The sequence below is a fragment of the Eschscholzia californica genome, unplaced genomic scaffold, assembly GCF_041429995.1.
Source record: "Eschscholzia californica isolate CP2 unplaced genomic scaffold, dmEscCali1.0.p SCAF_3, whole genome shotgun sequence".
Classification (NCBI taxonomy): Eukaryota; Viridiplantae; Streptophyta; class Magnoliopsida; order Ranunculales; family Papaveraceae; genus Eschscholzia; species Eschscholzia californica.
This window is the reverse complement of record NW_028238420.1, coordinates 26890566-26908781: the sequence shown is the minus strand read 5'-3', so window position 1 is coordinate 26908781 and position 18216 is coordinate 26890566. Positions and strand designations below refer to the sequence as shown.

Genomic DNA, 18216 nt, shown 5'->3' with positions numbered 1-18216 from the left:
AAACCGGGTTAGATATCAAACACATATTCAAGACACTTTCAACAAGTCCACCGAATAAGCAATTCGTTATGAGTCGACCGAGATAGGCTACTGGAGTGAATTTCGGTGAACTCATAACGAATGTTCTCTTTTGAGTTCGGTGGGCTCGTACTAAATTCACAAAGAGGAGCTCTTATAACAAAAACGGGATCCCTGTAAAACTTCCCTTAGCATTATTCTTTCTAAAAGTGTTTGTTCATGCTTGCTTTGTTATTTTCTAAAGGTGTTTTGTTGTTTATTATGAAGATAGATAGAAAACGAAAACAAAAACAAGAAAAGAAGGCAAGTAGGGTTGGCTTTAAAAGTAATGTCGTTTACAAATCACAAATATCAACCTCCAAAATTGGGTCATGCCCAAAATTGCCCATAACATTATTGCAAAATTAGAATATATAAATCTTTTTTTTTATCATGATAAGGCCTAAAGTTGTGTTGGTGGTTTATGGGTCATGAAGAAACCACGCGATCTAATTAACCTAATAGTATTGCAACAAAAAAAATTAACCTAATAGTACTTGCTCATTTAGCAACATCACAGAAGAAAATGGGATAATCATACTGAAATTCACAACTTGGAAGTAACTGTAAATTCATGTACCTGACACCCAAAATTAGTTTCCCGTTTGTTATTACGTAAGAATGGTTTTAAACTTGTATTTGAATCTGATAATTTGTTCTCACTAAAAATAGGATCTCCGTGAAAAATGAGTATTGATGCGAAGGTCTATTCAGAATGAACGTAATGATTGTTATTCCTAAGATTAATAAAATTAATAATTTCACTTATATTGTTGATTTATATCATCACTATCTGAATCTCTCGATTCTCCAATTTCAACGGGAGGTGCTTTGTCCTCTAGCTCTGTTATGTTCACCATTGAGCATATTCTCTAGCACCATCGAATCAAACATGACTTCTCCCTTAAAATTATTTTCCCCATCATGACGGGAGAAGTATCAATTTTCGGCTCTGAAAGGGTTATTGCCAAACCCGAGCAGAGGGGGAGTATATGGTTTGAAGAACTTTGCATCGATTTGAAATCGATCAAAATATTCATTCATTGTGACTTCGGCATAGCTACCACAAGCCAGTAATATCCTTTGGATTGTCCGATTTGCGACAAATGTGCATATTACTAATGCATCGTAATGTGGGGTGATTAAAGCAAATTAGTCATCATCAGTTCATCATATGGGGTGATCGAACGTACTGTAATTATTAAATTTGTAAGAAAAAATGCTTAGAATTGTTGAATTCGTGTTCACCAGACTTTTTTAGGGGTTGCTGAAGTGACATCTTTTTCCTCTAGCGCCAAGGTGGTGACGCGGGAAAGGGGTGTTTCAAGTATTTCTTAAAAAATTGATCTTGTAAACTCTCTTCAGTGCTTTCTTTTAATGGATAATGATCTGAGATGAGGGGAACCTGCAAAAAAGACACTCTGACGCTCAAGTCAGTTAAATGTTTGGTGAAAGCATTGTCCTCCTTTACGGCAAACTTGATATGCTTATATAAGTTTGGAGGGAGGTAGCACAACACCAACTACGATGTGGTGTGATGACTCTAGTTTGGAGCCATATGTTATGGCCATTTTAGGATAAATGCATATCTTCTGACACTGACAGACCCTTTGACATAATGGTTCTTGTATGAAAAGAGTATTTTTTACAGTTCTGTCCTTCCGCTTAACTGTCGTTTTCTTTGGCCAGGGTAGAGCTCAGGTGTTGAGATGACTTTTGCAGACCTCCCTGCTTCATATCTTTTATTAGATTTGGGCTCAAGGGCAAAGCCATCTTAAATCCACCTCTCTACTTTCCTCAAGGCTAAGCAGAGCTAAAGGTGCGGAACTGACTTCCATTGACGTCTGTTGATGTCAAAAAATGGCTTTCCGTCAGATCAGCATGAAATAGGGAGTTGATGCAAGACAACCTCCGTTATGCCTGATTATTCAGTTGAGTTGAGTGTTGTTGGCTTTGAGTTCCTGCTCCCTGCTATGCTTTCTGCTCTGCCTCCTGTTTTGCTTCCAGCTCTGCTCCTCGTTCCTTGCTCCAGCTCCTTGCTCTTTGCTCCTGTTCCTGTTCGTCTGTTCCCAAAGGGGGGAAAATCTACAAAGGGTTCGGAAACCGCTCCGACGCTCAAGCCAGTCAAGGTGCTCTTTGCAGTAAAAGAATGAATATTGATTGATCCTTTTGGGGCGAGTTGTGGGAACTCCGAGTTTTCGGGTGATCTTTCTGGGCAAAGAGATCGTGTCCTGGGAAGGACGATGTGGGGGGCCTTTTATAGGCGATGTTAGGCCGACTATGATTACTGGCGGTGGTGAGGTGGTTGCCGTCAGACCAAAGAGAAAGTTTTCTCTCTTGAGTATCTAGGGTTTCTCTTAGAGTCTGTCTCGGATCTTTGATAAGTGGAAGCTCCTAAGGTTTAAGGATTCTTCGTAGATATCTTGCCGATTTGATAGATCCTAGAAGAAAAGTTTCCTTCTTTAGTTACGTGGAGTTCAATCTGGCTTAAACACTTCGAGATGTGTAGCCGACTGGGATATTTCTGGAAGATTCGGGCTTAAGTCGGTAGATCGCCTTGCGCTGCTGCCTCCCCAGTTCTGGGCGTAAGACATTGGCCAGATCTGTTTGGATCCCCCTTACTCCTCTGAAGACCCCAGGGTTGATCTATCCATGCCAAGGGCGTTTTGCAGGGTTGGTGTCTTCTGGTCGACCTCCTAGTTAGGGGAATATTTGGCGGGCCATCAGGGGCTCAACGGTCATGCTACCTTAAGCCGGGTTAACCCAGTAGACTTCAGGTCTGATCTTGACTCTTCAGACGTTAGTCAACGTCTGGACATTTTATGCATCATCAACGTCATTATTCTATTTCAAGACTCAAGTTGGACTCAGGATATAGCTGACTCGAAAACACCTCTTCACTTGCTTTTGGGCCTGCACATGGTTCAAGATGCATATGATACTCATGTCGACCTCCCAACTATCTCTCTTGTTAGAGTTGGATTCAGGTGGTAGAGCAATGTCGGATCCACCCCCTTAATGGCTCTATCGAGGGTTTATTTATCAGATGCTTGGGTGTTGGTACGTGCAGTTCAGATCAATTTGTCGACTTCTTGAGTGGTCAAAGTTGACCAATATTTTCTACAGATCATACATACGTAAGGAAGAAATTGAAATCCTAGAAAAAATCCAAGGCTACGCGATAGGTATAAATTCTTTCTATTTTAAAGGAGTAAAAATTGTGGTTATATTTGTCTAAATGTATTTCATAGAAAAGTAAAGATTTTATATCTTAATGGCAAATGATTTGTATCAATCTCTTCACTTTATTTGATACACTGATATTCTTATAAACATGTTTAATTTTGATCTCTTCTTTCCTCATTTGTTAATAGTTGGATTTTAGAACGCAATCTGTGAGCTTCTCAAATGTAAAATTGAAGATTGAGTCCCATCAACTACCAAATTTTGGATTACATGGAACTCACAATAGACCCCCTAAAAGTTTAGAACCCAACACATACTCTCTCTCTATTCTCTAACTCTCTATACTCTCTGTATTGTAAAAGTTTATATAAACTCACATTCTAAAGACAAGATCACTTCTCAGCTCTGTTTTGTTCTAAAAGAAATTCTTTTGCTTTTTCAAAAATATTTAGGATCAGATTCCAAGATGGGTTTCCAATTCCAATTACTTGTCTTTCTCTCTCTAGTTCCTTTTCTAATAAAACAAGTAAGAACAGAAGAACAGTTACTTTATAACCTGAGCAGTTCTTATGTTAAAAGTAGTACTTGTAATTTATTTCAAGGAAGTTGGGTTTATGATTCTTCATACCCACTCTATGATTCATCAAATTGTCCATTCATAGATTCAGAATTTAACTGTCAAAAATATAGTAGACCTGATAAATTGTATCTTAAATACAAATGGAAGCCAAGCTCTTGTGATTTACCAAGGTACTACTCTATTCCTCTGTTTCATTCTCTAGAGAGGCTGAGAGGGTGTGTTTGTTTTTCTAATCAGTATGGGATAAATGGGTATTTGTTGTATTTTGATTCCAGGTTTGATGGGGTAGATTTTTTAATGAGATGGAAAGGGAAGAAGATAATGTTTGTTGGAGACTCACTGAGTTTGAATCAATGGGAATCTTTAAATTGTTTGATTCATGCTTCACTACCTAATGTGAAATCTACCCTTGTTAAGAAAGGTTCTATCCAGACTGTTACTTTTGAGGTAAGTGAACTTTTCTACTTTGACCCTCCCCTCTCCCTCTCTCTCTCTTTAATTTTTTTTTTTTTGTTGAAGACTCTCTCTCTTTAACTTGATCTTTTCATTCATTTGATTTTTCTCTTTCTAGTACAGTTTAGTTATTTCCTCATTTTAAGTCTAACCTAACAAGGAAGAATGACCATAGACTTTTGCCACTTTAAATTGTTAAATTCACAATTAGTTATAATCTGTTATATGAATTGAAATAGTCGATACGATAATTTAAAGTGATTCAGTTGGATAATTATGAACTAAATCTATCAAGAAACAAATAATTGAATTATTAATAATCACATGTTGTTCATCAGAATGGTGGTTGTGATTTGTTACATTAGTCGAACATAACATAATACAAAAGACTGTAGGACTCAACTCGTATTAATAGAGTAAATTATGGTTTTCTAGTTTCATAAATTTCCAAACTAATCTAATAAAGTAAATAATATTTATTTAATAATAATATTACATAATTACAAGAGATATTCTAAATACATGAAATCCAATCTTCTGTTCTTCACATATCTTTAAATATCTTGAATTTTGGTTGATCGTCAGATTTTCGTTTTCTTGATTTGTCACGTTAATCACGAATCTCAATATAAATCAGAATTATAAATCACAATTGCAGTTATATCAATTACCTTTTATGAAAATTTAATTTTAGCATGAAGATTATTCAAATCTTGTAGTTTATTTATTTATTTATTAGGTTGAAGCATCTTAAGATACAAAAAGTTATAAAGACAAGAACATTAGATTGAGACGGTAGTGTCAAAAGCATTATTGTAAATATTTAAGTGTAATGGGCTGATATGTCTAAAAGTCTAGTGGTCAGTGGCGAGTGGTGGAGTGATGGGTGTTGGTTGGTCAAAAGTCATATATGTTTTCTCAGATTACCATATCCCTTCTCTGAGCTTCATTTAAATGTAAAAAATGACTGGTTAAGATGATTAAGTTTGAGATATTTTTGAGGATAGACAATCCATTCTTGTCCTCAACATAAAACACAAATGATTCATTAACTTTTAGGGAAGTTTTAAAGGTGCATCTTTCAACAAAAAAAAAAAGTTTTAAAGGTGCATCATGTGAATATTGTTGGTGCTCCCTACTTAGGACTTGGTAAATGTAGTTTGACTATATTTGGTATATGTTCTTCAAATCGATGATTTCAGGTTTAATTTTGTTTTAAAATGGAGTTCGAAGTCTACCAAATTCAACACTGACGTTGTTGAATTGAAATTGACTTGATGGACTTGAGTCGAAATTTCTAACGAAATTCGATATGAGTCTATTGACTTCAGTTATATTCAATAGCTTTCAGACACTTCGGAATCGGTGCACTTGAACCATATTTTTAAATAAGCTAGAGTCCACCGATTTAAATTCAAAAAAATCAGTGGGAGTGTCTGCTTTGAGAAAGGACGTTTTAAACCATTTTCTAGAATATAAAGGTCACCATAACCTGAAAGCCCCTATTGGGATACGTTTTTAAAACTTTCCAAACCTTTTATATTGGAATAAATACTTCGAGAAAGGTACATAACGGTTTTTAAGGTCAAAATGATAAAGCAAGTGCAATACTTACGTAGTAATAAGTCCAAAACTTTTCAGAAGAAACTAATAAAGAGACACTCTCAACTGAAAATGCCACGTTGAATTCAGTTACTAGCATAAGCTACTTGATACCGGCCTAATTTTACTAATTTATAGATTGTAAAATGGTTGTTTGGTCAAAAAATTATGGAGCGAGGTGCTATAGACCTCCCACCTCTATAGAGATCCACCACTCTTCAACAAAAAAAATATAGAGATCCACCACTTTATCATATGTAGAAATATTTATATTCTAGTGTAAACAATGTTTTTCTTCAATAGCGAATATAATAATAAGTTTTTCTTCTAAACAACATGCAATGCATATGACAAGTTTAGAAAGAACGAAGACAAATGATTTATCCTACGCAGCTAAAATTGTTTTTTCTGATAACGATGTCCCCAATTAAAGACATATACGATTGAGAATCACTTTCTACTGTAATGTTTCTTGAGTGCATGTCAAGTGGTCATTTTACTTTTCGAATATAAGAAAATGAGAGATATCGAGATAATAGTCGTTACAGTAGCTTTATGACCGACTGTTATGGGGCCTGAGATGTGATTTTTTATTTCAACTCAGAATCTATCACTAGTGTATTTAGAATATTTGTTAAATCAAGCAAGGACCCAAGAGGTTTATACAAGCCAAACAATTGAGGAGAACTCGGATGATGTAGACACATCTAGGTATAACATCTAGGGTTTTCTAACTCTATAAAGTTGTTAAAAAATGTAGAAAAATATAACACTAAAAAATAATAAAATAAAGCCACTGATAAGCATCTGAGGGAATAGTGGTATAGGGGAAGACAGCTCTCATGGGTTAGTGGAATCCGTGATGGCCTCGGCCTGCTGGTAGCCGTTTCCTGTAAAGGTCCCCATTGTTGTATGCACATCATGGGACCCTAGATCCTACCTACACCACTACAATGAAACTACCCTTCCCAATAAGACTAGAGGAATTGTCCTTTTTGGTCCCCCAATTGCAATGAAGTTCACCTACCACCATGGAGTCTGTTGTCTGTAATGTCAAAGACTCGAAGTAGGGGTGGGAATCGGTCCGGACCGGTCGGTATCGGACTCTAACTTCATCGAACCGGTCGACTCGGACATAAACTGTTGGTGACCACCTATTTACTCGGGCGGACTCGGACGGTCACTCTCAAGAATTCTTTGTCCATTGACCGTCCAAGACCGTTTATTTTACCGGGCCAGTCGGACACCGGACGGTCTCGGTCCGGATTTTCCAATAAAATTTACTTAAATTCAGAACTTTATTTTTATTACCACAAACAAAATTACTTACAAATAAAGATGTTTAACCAAGAAATCAAAAATAAATATAAAAAGGAAAAAAACACAGTTGATCATCATTTGACAAGATATAATTAAGCCATGTACTAATGTTTAGTCTTCTAGAGGACTGTATGACTATAGCCAACGACCATCATATATTCATATGTCTATAAAATTCAACGGTCAACTTCTAAAAATGAGGACAGTTTAGTCGGTCAACCTATTCGGCCACTCGTACCGGTCGGTTATTTAGACGGTCTATATTGGTCGGTCGGTTAGCGGTCGGTCCTTCGACATAGAATTTTGACCGTGACCGTCCGCCAATTCTTTCGGGCCGGTCGGACACTGACCGTTATGACCATCGGGTGTCCATGGACACTTTTTATCTCGGTCGAACGGGTCGGATAGCGGTCTTCCGGATCTTTTTCCCACCCCTAACTCGAAGTGCTTGTCTAGATTATTCATATTGAGACTCTCATCAAAAAAAAAAAAAAAAAAAAGGTTATTCATATTGAGAAGACATTTTTTTTTGTTGAAAGATAATGAAAAGACTTATAGCAGTGAAGCATTGTTATTTACGTCCTGTATGGTTCTGCACAAAATGCCCCCAGCGCCTGCTCTCTCACACTCTCATCTTTCTCTCACTACTTTCTCTCTCTTAGAAGTTCGTTCTCTTCCTCTGAACTAGATATCTACTTTAGCGGTAGTCAGTTTTTATTCTCTTTCGCATTTCAATGCTCTAGATTTCTCATTCATTCTTCGAAAAACAACAATTCTTCTTCTTATACATCATTAATTCAATTAGCAGTAAACCCCTAGATCTTGCAAAAAACCTAGAGCTTCCGAGTTTGAAGAGAGTTTGCCAATGAAGATCTTAATCCCTAGAAAAAGAAAAGCTCGATCAAGATTTGATCATCGTGAAGATCTTAGGTTGTGTTTGATATCAGGGAAACAATTCCATGAAAATAAAAGAATTTCGTGGAAACTCTTTCACGGAACTTGTTCCGTGGATATAAGAGTTCTTTCGTTTGTTAGTCATTTATTATTCCGTGGAATTACGAACTCTGATATTTGGTTCACAACTAACTTCTACGAATATAATATTCAATTAAGAGTTTTTATTTACTCTTATGTAGTCTAAGTGATATTTTTACTTTTGCGAAAATTACATTTTCATTCTTATGTTGTCTAAATTACATTTTTACCCTTATGTTTTCAAAATTATATTTTTACCCATATGTTGTAAAATTATTTAACCTTGTGTCACCTTACTAATTTAAGGGTAAAAATGTCATTTTGATATTATACGAGGGTAAAAATGTCATTTTGACAACATAAGGGTAAAATGTAAATTTCATATTATAAAAGGGTAGGAATGTAATTTTGGCTATAAATTCCAAAATGTCATTTTGACAACTTTGTAAACATGTCTTTTGGTAAGAAGGACAAAAATGTCATTTGCCCAATGTATAAGTAAAAATTTATTTTGCTAAATTTTATGGGTAAAAATATCATTTTGAACATATATGGAGATAAATATTAGGTTTCAAGTATCCGAACATATTAAAATATTTTTATTTTGATTTTTGATTTTCCACGGAAACTAATTCCGAGGGGGGAGCAAGGAATTAAAAGTGGACTAATTCGTGGAAATAGATTCCCTAGGGAATTAAAGTTATGGAATTACACTTCGTATCAAACGGTGGAAATACCTATTTCCATGGAAATTCTTTTATTTCCATGGAAATGGGAGATATCAAACACACCCTTACGTACGAAGTTCGGAAGTACTTAATCTTGCTTATGAAGTTTATAAGCGCGATCCTGAAAAAGAGTTTGAGTCCTCGGACTAGCCAGTCAAAGACCTCGCTTTTGGCTTCCAGCCTCCAGAAAAGGATGCCTATAGATACCGAATATCACACAGATTGAATAAAGTCGATCATTTTTTGGGGCACGCATAACAATTCAAAGAGGCGCCTTTAGTCGCTCCCAAGAGAAATGCTTAGGGCTAGCGGATATGGACCTTTATGCTCACGACCAATTTCGTGGATATCAGTTAGGGATATTGATTTGGAAAATTTCAAATGTTTCTCAATGTTTAGAGCACTGATATTTCAAATGTCTGTGTAATGGCCTAAAACATTAACATTTGAAATGTCACTAATTTGAGGCATTGAGTTGGGACATTCGAAATGTTCTTGAGTGGATGAAGCATCGTTTTGGGACATTCGAAATATCTATCATTTGTCTGTCAATGTCCATATATGTCCAAAAATTCTGCAAATATTTTTTAAACATCAATACAAATATGTTATTTCATATAATAATATTAAATTTTCAACAATGGTTCATTAATTTCGATGTAGACAATATATGTCTATGATGCTCTTAGAAGATAATTTTAAAATAATAGAATAACATGTTGCTTAATATGGTAAAACAATAATATATAATAATCTACCAGTATTTATTTTTAATAAGAAATTTAACAATAATATTATATTTGTAGTGATAATTATAACAAATGTCAGGAAAAATATCTATTACACAGTTTGTCCATAAAATCAACGTCCCCGTCAAATGTTTTGAAAAATGACTACCAGATATTCTATTTATGAACTCCATGTCTTGAAATGTATTCAACACATTATCTATGAACTCAATGTCTTGAGATGTCTCAAGATGTTTTGTTTATAGACTCAATATCTTGAATTCCTGGTACATCTGGGGATGTCTTGACAATGTCTATGTGTATTTTGTTCGTGAATGTCAACCAATAACTCTATACACTACCCTTCTTTTATTAGAGATATATGCGCAAAATGATTGTTGAATAAGGATATCTGTCACGAGTTATAAGAATTAGAAGCATATCTAAAGTCCACCACCCTTTGGTCAAGTTGTTAAACATCTCCTCTTAAGCCCATGAGATGGTGAGATCAAAACTTGGTGGAAGCAGTTTACCTTAAGGGTTGTTATATTGCCTTTACAGCATAACACGTTTTACAAGATGGAGGTTATTGTGCGTTTTCAATTCATTATAGACCTCATATTATATACTTCATGATGTATCAAATGTCGTGCAACATAACTCTTAGAGTCCACAGTAAAAACGAGCATCTCCAAACATTGACGCCAATTTGATTATTTGCCAAATATTTTTGGCAACACAACAAGTCTTTCCCCAAAAGTTATTTCACCAAATATCACCGTTTTTTCATCTATTTATTTCGCCAAATTTTAATTTCTTAATACCAAAATGTAATTTTACTAGTTATTTTAATCCACAATTAATTGTTGTTTTTAGATTAAAATATCACTAAATCAAAATATTATTTTGAATAAAATAGGAATATCACCAATAAAATTCTAGTATTGTCAATGTTTTAATATTTTAATGGAATAATTATAAAAAGTATAAGTTTTACATATTTTGTAGTGGTCTTAAATTGTTACCAAATTGGCAAAGTGAATAATGAGCAGTCAAACTGTTCACTATTTACAAATTTTTTTGGGTCGGTGTCAGTGGCGTGGCCGAGAATTTGGGGGCCCGGTGCGAAATTTCAATTGGGGGCCCTCCATATCATAAATAAGAAATGAAAAAAAATATACACGTGAAATTGCAAATAAAATTTTTAAACAAGATATCAAATTGCAGATGAATTCATATCATAAAACAATATTGCAAAAAATTGAAAGAAAAAAATTAACACATACTGTAGATGAAAATCAAAGTTTTATGCAATATTTTTGACTATGTGTACTTGCTTCTAAGCTCTAACAATTATGACAAATTGACAATTAAAAATACTTTTAGATTTGGAGATTTTTGAGAGAAGAACACCTTTTGAGACGTAAAACTTGTAAAAAAAATTTAATCAATTAAAAAAAAAAGCGATGTACAAAGGAAGAACTTGTAAAGAATTAAGAAAGTTGTAAATCCAATTTTAGTTTGAGATGAACAAAATAAAAATGAAGCAATTCTAGACAAGTTTGAGATGAGATAATGTTGGAGATTTAGAAAATACTATATACATACCAATATTATACTCCTATTCAAGAGTAGAATTATAAGGTTAATTATAGAATAAACTTATCTCAGCAACAAAAAAAAAAAAGAATAAACTCTACACATAGTAGATTACATTATTAACAGAATAGTACATTACAATTAATGCCAGAGAGAGAGGAATGGAGACAAGTCAAATAACATATACAAGTAGAGAAAAGTTAGAGAGAGGGAGTATGAAGGTACTGGTTTTAATGGTAGATAGAGAAGAGGTTAGAGAGAGAGTGGAAGTCTAACAGTACAAATCCATCTATTGTTTTTTTGGTAACTAAATTTTTTTTTGGGTACTTCAATAGTCTGAGGGATAATAAATTGGGGCCCTGGATAAAGTGGGGGCCCGGTGCGACCGCACCGGATGCACCCCTTTATCCACGCCCCTGGTCGGTGTTACGGGGAAATAAAGAAACTTTTCGGGTGTGAAGTTTTCGGTGGAAACAAAAAAAGTTAGAACTTTTTGTTTCCCCTAAACAACCAAATCGTTATACTTTTCAGCTTCTTCTTCCTTTCACTTACCACCACCATCTCCGGCGACTTCCACCATTTTCCGCGACATTTTGTTTTTTTTTTTTCTCTTCTCCATCTCCGGCGAAGGGGAGGAGCGCCTTCGCCGGAGCTCTGGTTTCCAGACGAGATCTGGTGTGAAGAAACCAGACGAGCTCCGGCGAAGGGGCTTTTCCCCTTCGTCGGAGACATAGAGAAGAGAAAAAGAGAAGAGAGAGAAGAAAAAGAAACAGAAGAGAAAAAAGAAAGAGAAACAGAAGAGAGAGAAGAAAGAGAAACAAAAGAGAGGGAAGAAAGAGAAACAAAAGAGATAAAGAGAGATAGCAGATGATGAAGTCGCCGACCAGCGACTTATAAGATGCGTTTTGTTCGAGTTTTTTTGGTTTTCCACCATCTTCCTCGGAACTCTTCTGCTTTTCCCAAAACGGGGGCCTTTTTTGGCAAATTGGTAACACGTTGGAAGAGTGTCTCTTTATTTCAATTTACCAAAAAAATGACAATAAAACTACCCTTGGGTGCTACTCCAAAGATGTTTGGGGTTGTCATGAGTGGCTCTATAGGTCTTGAGTCGAAGGTTTCGATTGTAATATGTCATCTATTATGTTCCAACAACATTCTTGTTTTTCATGAGTGATTTATTAAAAAAAAAAAAATAGTTTGTTCACCTTATTGCACTAATCGATTTAGACTTCTCTGAGTTAGTTGGCACCATTTCTCGACCACAGTGATCAACGGGTACTCTAACTAAATCCGTTATAAGTTTATCTGAAGTGCAATAACATTTAACGATTGTGATGTATCTGAGATGAAATGATTTTTATAAAAAACAGGATTATGGACTTTCAGTGATGTTGTATCGGACGCCATACCTAGTAGATATAGTTAAAGAAGAAGCTGGACGAGTTTTGAAGCTTGATTCAATCAACAGTGGTAAAGCTTGGACTGGCATGGACATGTTGATCTTTAACACATGGCACTGGTGGCTCCATACAGGCAAAAATCAACCGTAAGATAAGAAATTTATTTCTTTTCAAGTCTGACTTAGAGCATATTCAATGGGATATTTGAGAAAAACTTTTAAAATTTTAGTTAGGGTTAATTCCGTTTTGGCCCCCGATTTGTGACCAACTGGCCGTTTTGGCCCCCAATTGTGTCCGGCAGTTCGTTTTGGCCCCAAAAAATTCCTAAATGGCCCCAAATTTTTTCAACCTCCCAATTCTACCCCCATGGCATTTCTGTAATTATTTTTTTTCTTTTTCTTTGTCCACCTCATCTAACAATTACCACATCACTCTGTCCACCTCACCCTTCTTCTCCGGCGAAAGGTCGCCGGCCGGAATAAAAAATTCCGGCCGACCACCTTTACCAAAAAAAAAAAAAAACATTTTCTTCATCTTCTTCATTTCTCTCTCTTCTACATCTCCTTCTTTCTCTCTCTCTTCTTCTTCTTTCTCTCTAACCCATCTCTCTCTCTCTCTACAACTCCGGCGAAGGGGCGGAGCCCCTTCGCCGGAGAACCAGACCTTGAAGGTCTGGTTGTAGAAACCAGATTGAAGGTCTGGTTTCAAACCAGACCGGGATCTGGTTCTCCGGCGAAGGGGCGGAGCCCCTTCGCCGGAGTTATAGAGAGAGAGGGGGGTTAGAGAGAAAGAGGAAGAAGAGAGAAAGAAGAAGAAGAGAGATAAAGAAGAAGAAGAGAGAGAAAGAAGGAGATGAAGAAGAGAGAGAAAGAAGGAGATGAAGAAGAGAGGGAAATGAAGAAGATGAAGAAATTGTTTTTTTTTTTTGGTAAAGGTGGCCGGCCGGAATTTTTTTATTCCGGCCGGCAACTTTTCGCCGGAGAAGAAGGGTGAGGTGGACAGAGTGATGTGGTAATTGTTAGATGAGGTGGACAAAAAAAAAGAAAAAATAATAATTACAGAAATGCCATGAGGGTAGAATTGGGAGGTTGAAAAAATTTGGAGCCATTTAGAAATTTTTTGGGGCCAAAACGAACTGTCGGACACAATTGGGAGCCAAAACGGCCAGTTGGTCACAAATCGGGGGCCAAAACGGAATTATTTATTACGTATGTCACTCTTAAATTTAATAAGAAAAATTATTTTTCCTAAATGTCACCCTTTTAGTTATCCCAGTATAAATTAAAATTATTTTTCCTAAATGTCAAATAGAGATACTACAAACTTTTTGTGTCTCCATTTGACATCTCTAATATAATATTATTTATTATGTATGTCACTCTTAAATTTAATAAGAAAAAAGTAGTTAAAAAGTGAAGTGTTTCTTATTGGTTGTAATTTTAAAGTTTAATTAGGTGACATTTTAAAAATTCAAAAATTGCTCCAATCTTATAATGTCCCTCTTTTTTTTTTATGAAGAGTATAATGTCCCTCTTGAGAGTTAAAGTTTGATGAGGCGACACCTAAAAAAACCTCAAGAAACACTTTAATCTCAGAGTGTCTCTCTAGAGAGTCTCTATATTGGATACTTACATCATCATTAAGTGTCTAATAGACTGTCACATTTGAAAATAATTTTTAACAAAAACTCTAAAAATCTCATGTAACTTTCTAAATTTTAGGGTTTTAGTATCACATTGAAGATGCTCTTAGGTTAATTTTGATATCTAATTTTTAAAATTCCAGATTATCTGTCTTTGTTTGATTTGTCAGAAATGGTTTCCGTATTTTTCTTTTTATGATTTTAAACGGAAATATTTAGACTAAGGCATTATTAATTTGTCTTTTTGCAAAACTTAAAATATTATGCATATTATATTATCCTTTATATTTGACAAACACATTAATGGAAAAAAATAATATTTTGGCGAATGCATTATACACGTTGTTACGAACGTAATTATACAAAAACTCTAAATGAACATATTTATATAGGGTCTTTTTACATTTGTTTTCCGGATGAGTTTTTTTCCTATTTGGGCCTAGATTTTGGACGTTTCATGCATTTTTTTTTTGTTTTTGAGAAATTGACTGCGTTCTACAATAGTCGTTACAAGATATTGATACATCATGAAGATGTGATAAGCACGATGACCGTCTCTGCATTGCAGAGTAGATGCACTAACCAACTGGGCTACCAGTTGTTGGCATTTGCATGCATTCTTTCATTATTGTATCTATAAATCTTTTTCCCAAACTTTTCTTTAATCATTGTTGATTAAAATTTATGATATGTTTAAAAGGTAATAGCTAGAGTAAACCTTTAGCCCAATTTGTTTTAAAATATCTCTATACTTTTATCAGTTATTTGAAAAAAAAAAAAATCTAATTCTACTTAAGCATTAACAAGTATTTCATTTAGGTGAAAAAGATTATGTTGAAAAGTGAGATGAAGATTTATATTATTGGTCCCCTTACATATTATAACTTTTCATATACAAAAGATCATTTTTGGTAGAGAATATTTAGGTCACTGAATTTTTAGTTTATAGTTTTAAATTAAAATTAGTTTTGGAATCTTGTTGTATAGATTAAAAATGTATGCTCATATTAGGAGCAATTTGTTTTTAATTTAGCTTCCGCTAACACTAAACTTGAACTCCTTGTACCGTTTTTAAGCCCTTTTCAATAATCCCTTTGATATATTTTATGGAACCCAACCCAATGGAGCATATAAGTCGAATCATAAATAATCTACCGAAGAAATTTTGGGAAGAATATCTAACTGTTGGTAACAAAATAATATGCAGATGGGATTACATAGAAGAAGGGAGCAACTTGTCCAAAGACATGGACCGATTGGTAGCATTCAATAAAGGATTGACTACTTGGGCAGGCTGGGTTGACCAAAATGTTGACCCTTCCAAAACCCAAGTCTTCTTCCAAGGCATCTCTCCCACCCATTACTCGTAAGCATCCTCCATTCACCCCATCTCAAATATTCCTAGACAAGAAAAATATAGTAATAGAATTTACGTATGCGCCCCTTACTATAGTGGAGGGGCCTATAGATTTTTGTCCTTATTTATGTGTTTTTTTTTTAATATGGACTAGATCTACGTTAGTCATTAAATGACATTGATACATCGTAAAGATGTGATAAACACGATAACCACCTTAGTTAAACTACTAATGAAAGGGGGATAAAGTCCAACAACATACTAGAGAGCCTAAAGCCCAACAAACTTATTATTTATACCTTTACTAATTCAAATTCTTTAACCATGGATTTCACTTCATGTGGTAATCGAACCGAGATATTGTCACTAGGCACTTCCTTTGGAAGATTAAGTATCTCTTCTTACCGGCTCTCCTTGATTTATTTTCACATGAACCTAAAAATCTAGTGGAGATTTTGTTATGTACCAACTTTTGAGAGTGTAAGGTGTTAAATGTTTGTTAATTTAGGGGGAAGGAGTGGAATGAACCTTCAAAATCTTGCAAAGGTCAGACACAACCAATTACTGGCTCAACTTACCCAGCGGGTTTGCCAACAGCGGCGACAGTGGTGAACAAAGTCTTGAACGGGATGCAGAAACCAGTGTATTTGCTCGACATTACTACGCTCTCACAATTGAGAAAAGACGCGCACCCATCGAAATACGGTGGTAATAGTAAGGGCAACGACTGTAGCCACTGGTGCCTCCCAGGACTGCCTGATACTTGGAACCAACTACTATATGCAGCTCTCATCCTTTAAACACAAATTTTTCATTCTGTCGTCTTTCGATATATTTATGGTTCAAGTTGCTAATAAGAAAGTTTGGTTGGAGTGTGAGAATCTTGAAGTATTCATTGTTTAAGTTGTGGGTGTAACTTCAAGCTCATTTGTAAGCATTGTACTCTTCTTATGAAGGTTCCAATAATATGTTTGCAATTTGTTATAACTAAAAGTCGCGGAAGCTATCGAACCTATCCTAGAAATTGATCCGATTATGAAGATTAATCGAAAAGCTAAGCCAAAATCAAATATGCGAACAGAATTTAACGAGGTTCGGCTTTAAAGCCTACGTCCTCGGGCGAACAAGAAATCTTTATTGAAGGATAGATGAAGACGACTAACACAATCCGCAAGTTCGTCCCAAGATGGTACCGTATAGAAATTAACCTTCTATACTAAATCTTCGACGACCGAGAAATTTAACACCGCTCAAAAACTATGAAAAATTTCTCTCACTCTTGCTCTCTCTCTAGCTCTCTAAAGAAGAGTTGTTGTTGCTTGTGTTGGTGTGTTATGAATGCAAACACTCAAACCCCTATTTATACATTATAGCCACCGACCCATAATAGGAAGTAGGAATTTGTAACCAAATTTTGGAAACACCAAAATTTAGAAACCAATTGCAAAACCGCCATTAATAATTGGTGCCAATTTGAAACCGCCAATTACACAAACCGCCTGTCCAATTTTTGGTTTGGTAACCAATTTGGAAACCCAAATTCCACCGACAATACCACAATTTGGAAACCCAAATTGACTCTCACAATTCTCCACCTCGTACACAATTTGATACTCTTCAAATTTTGGACGAACACCAGGATACTCCTTGTAAGATATATCTGCTTCTTGTAACTTCATCTGACTGCACCATATGTCCATGGCTGCCTACGTACCCTTTTATAGGATCAAGCCTACCGTAGTTCTACCAACCCTTCACATAAAGATTATCTTGTCGCCATTACGCCCTTTCGGGCAACTTAACACGAGCCGATTTGCAGCAATTCCAGACAATGCTGAAACTTGCTACACGTCACCACTTTAGTCAACATGTCCGCGGGATTCTCATCTGTGTGTACCTTCATGAGAGAAACATCACCTTCCTCTATGACATCTCGTACAAAGTGATACCTGACATCGATATGCTTAGTGCGAGCATGGTGAACCTGATTCTTCGCCAAGTGGATCGCACTTTGGCTATCACACCATACATCCACGCACTCTTGCTTAATCCCTAGATCATCCAGAAGACCCCACAACCACAATGCTTCCTTCACACCCTCGGCCATAGCCATATACTCGGCCTCCGTAGTAGATAACGCAACTGTAGATTGTAACATCGATCGCCAACTAACTGGAGCACCATGTACCCTAAATACATAACCAGTAGTAGATCGTCTTCTATCTAGATCGCCAGCATAATCTGAGTCAACATAACCGCTTACCTGACATGTGTCTCCACCAAAGCACAAACCCGTATCAACGGTACCCTTCAAGTACCTCAAGACCCACTTCACAGCTTCCCAATGTGTCTTCCCCGGGTTTGCCATAAACCTACTAACCACACTGACCGCCTGTGAAATGTCCGGACGAGTACACACCATAGCGTACATCAAACTGCCAACTGCACTAGCATACGGTACACGATCCATATGATCCTTCTCCACCGTAGTAGTGGGAGATTGTTTTCCCGAGAGCCTGAAGTGTGGTGCCAAAGGTGTTGACACCGCCTTCGCATTCTGCATCCCGAACCGAGAAACTACTCGTTCGA

General features: G+C 35.9%; 1 protein-coding gene across 1 annotated transcript; it reads left to right on the top strand.

The window, feature by feature from the left end:
- The first annotated feature begins 3277 nt into the window (after positions 1-3277).
- LOC147549266 (protein trichome birefringence-like 38) lies at positions 3278-16609 on the top strand. The gene is made up of 5 exons (XM_086666083.1): positions 3278-3993; positions 4099-4270; positions 12599-12774; positions 15478-15636; positions 16136-16609. Exons 1-5 carry the CDS (start codon positions 3710-3712, stop codon positions 16425-16427), a joined length of 1083 nt encoding a protein of 360 aa, XP_086522209.1. The 5' UTR covers positions 3278-3709; the 3' UTR covers positions 16428-16609.
- Positions 16610-18216: the final 1607 nt, after the last annotated feature.

Bases quoted from the DNA above. Each gene is read 5' to 3' on its own strand.
- LOC147549266 (XM_086666083.1), top strand. From the start codon at position 3,710: ATGGGTTTCCAATTCCAATTACTTGTCTTTCTCTCTCTAGTTCCTTTT. The intron at 4,271-12,598 runs GTAAGTGAACTT...TATAAAAAACAG, and splicing joins TCCAGACTGTTACTTTTGAG to GATTATGGACTTTCAGTGAT. The intron at 12,775-15,477 runs GTAAGATAAGAA...AATAATATGCAG, and splicing joins CATACAGGCAAAAATCAACC to ATGGGATTACATAGAAGAAG.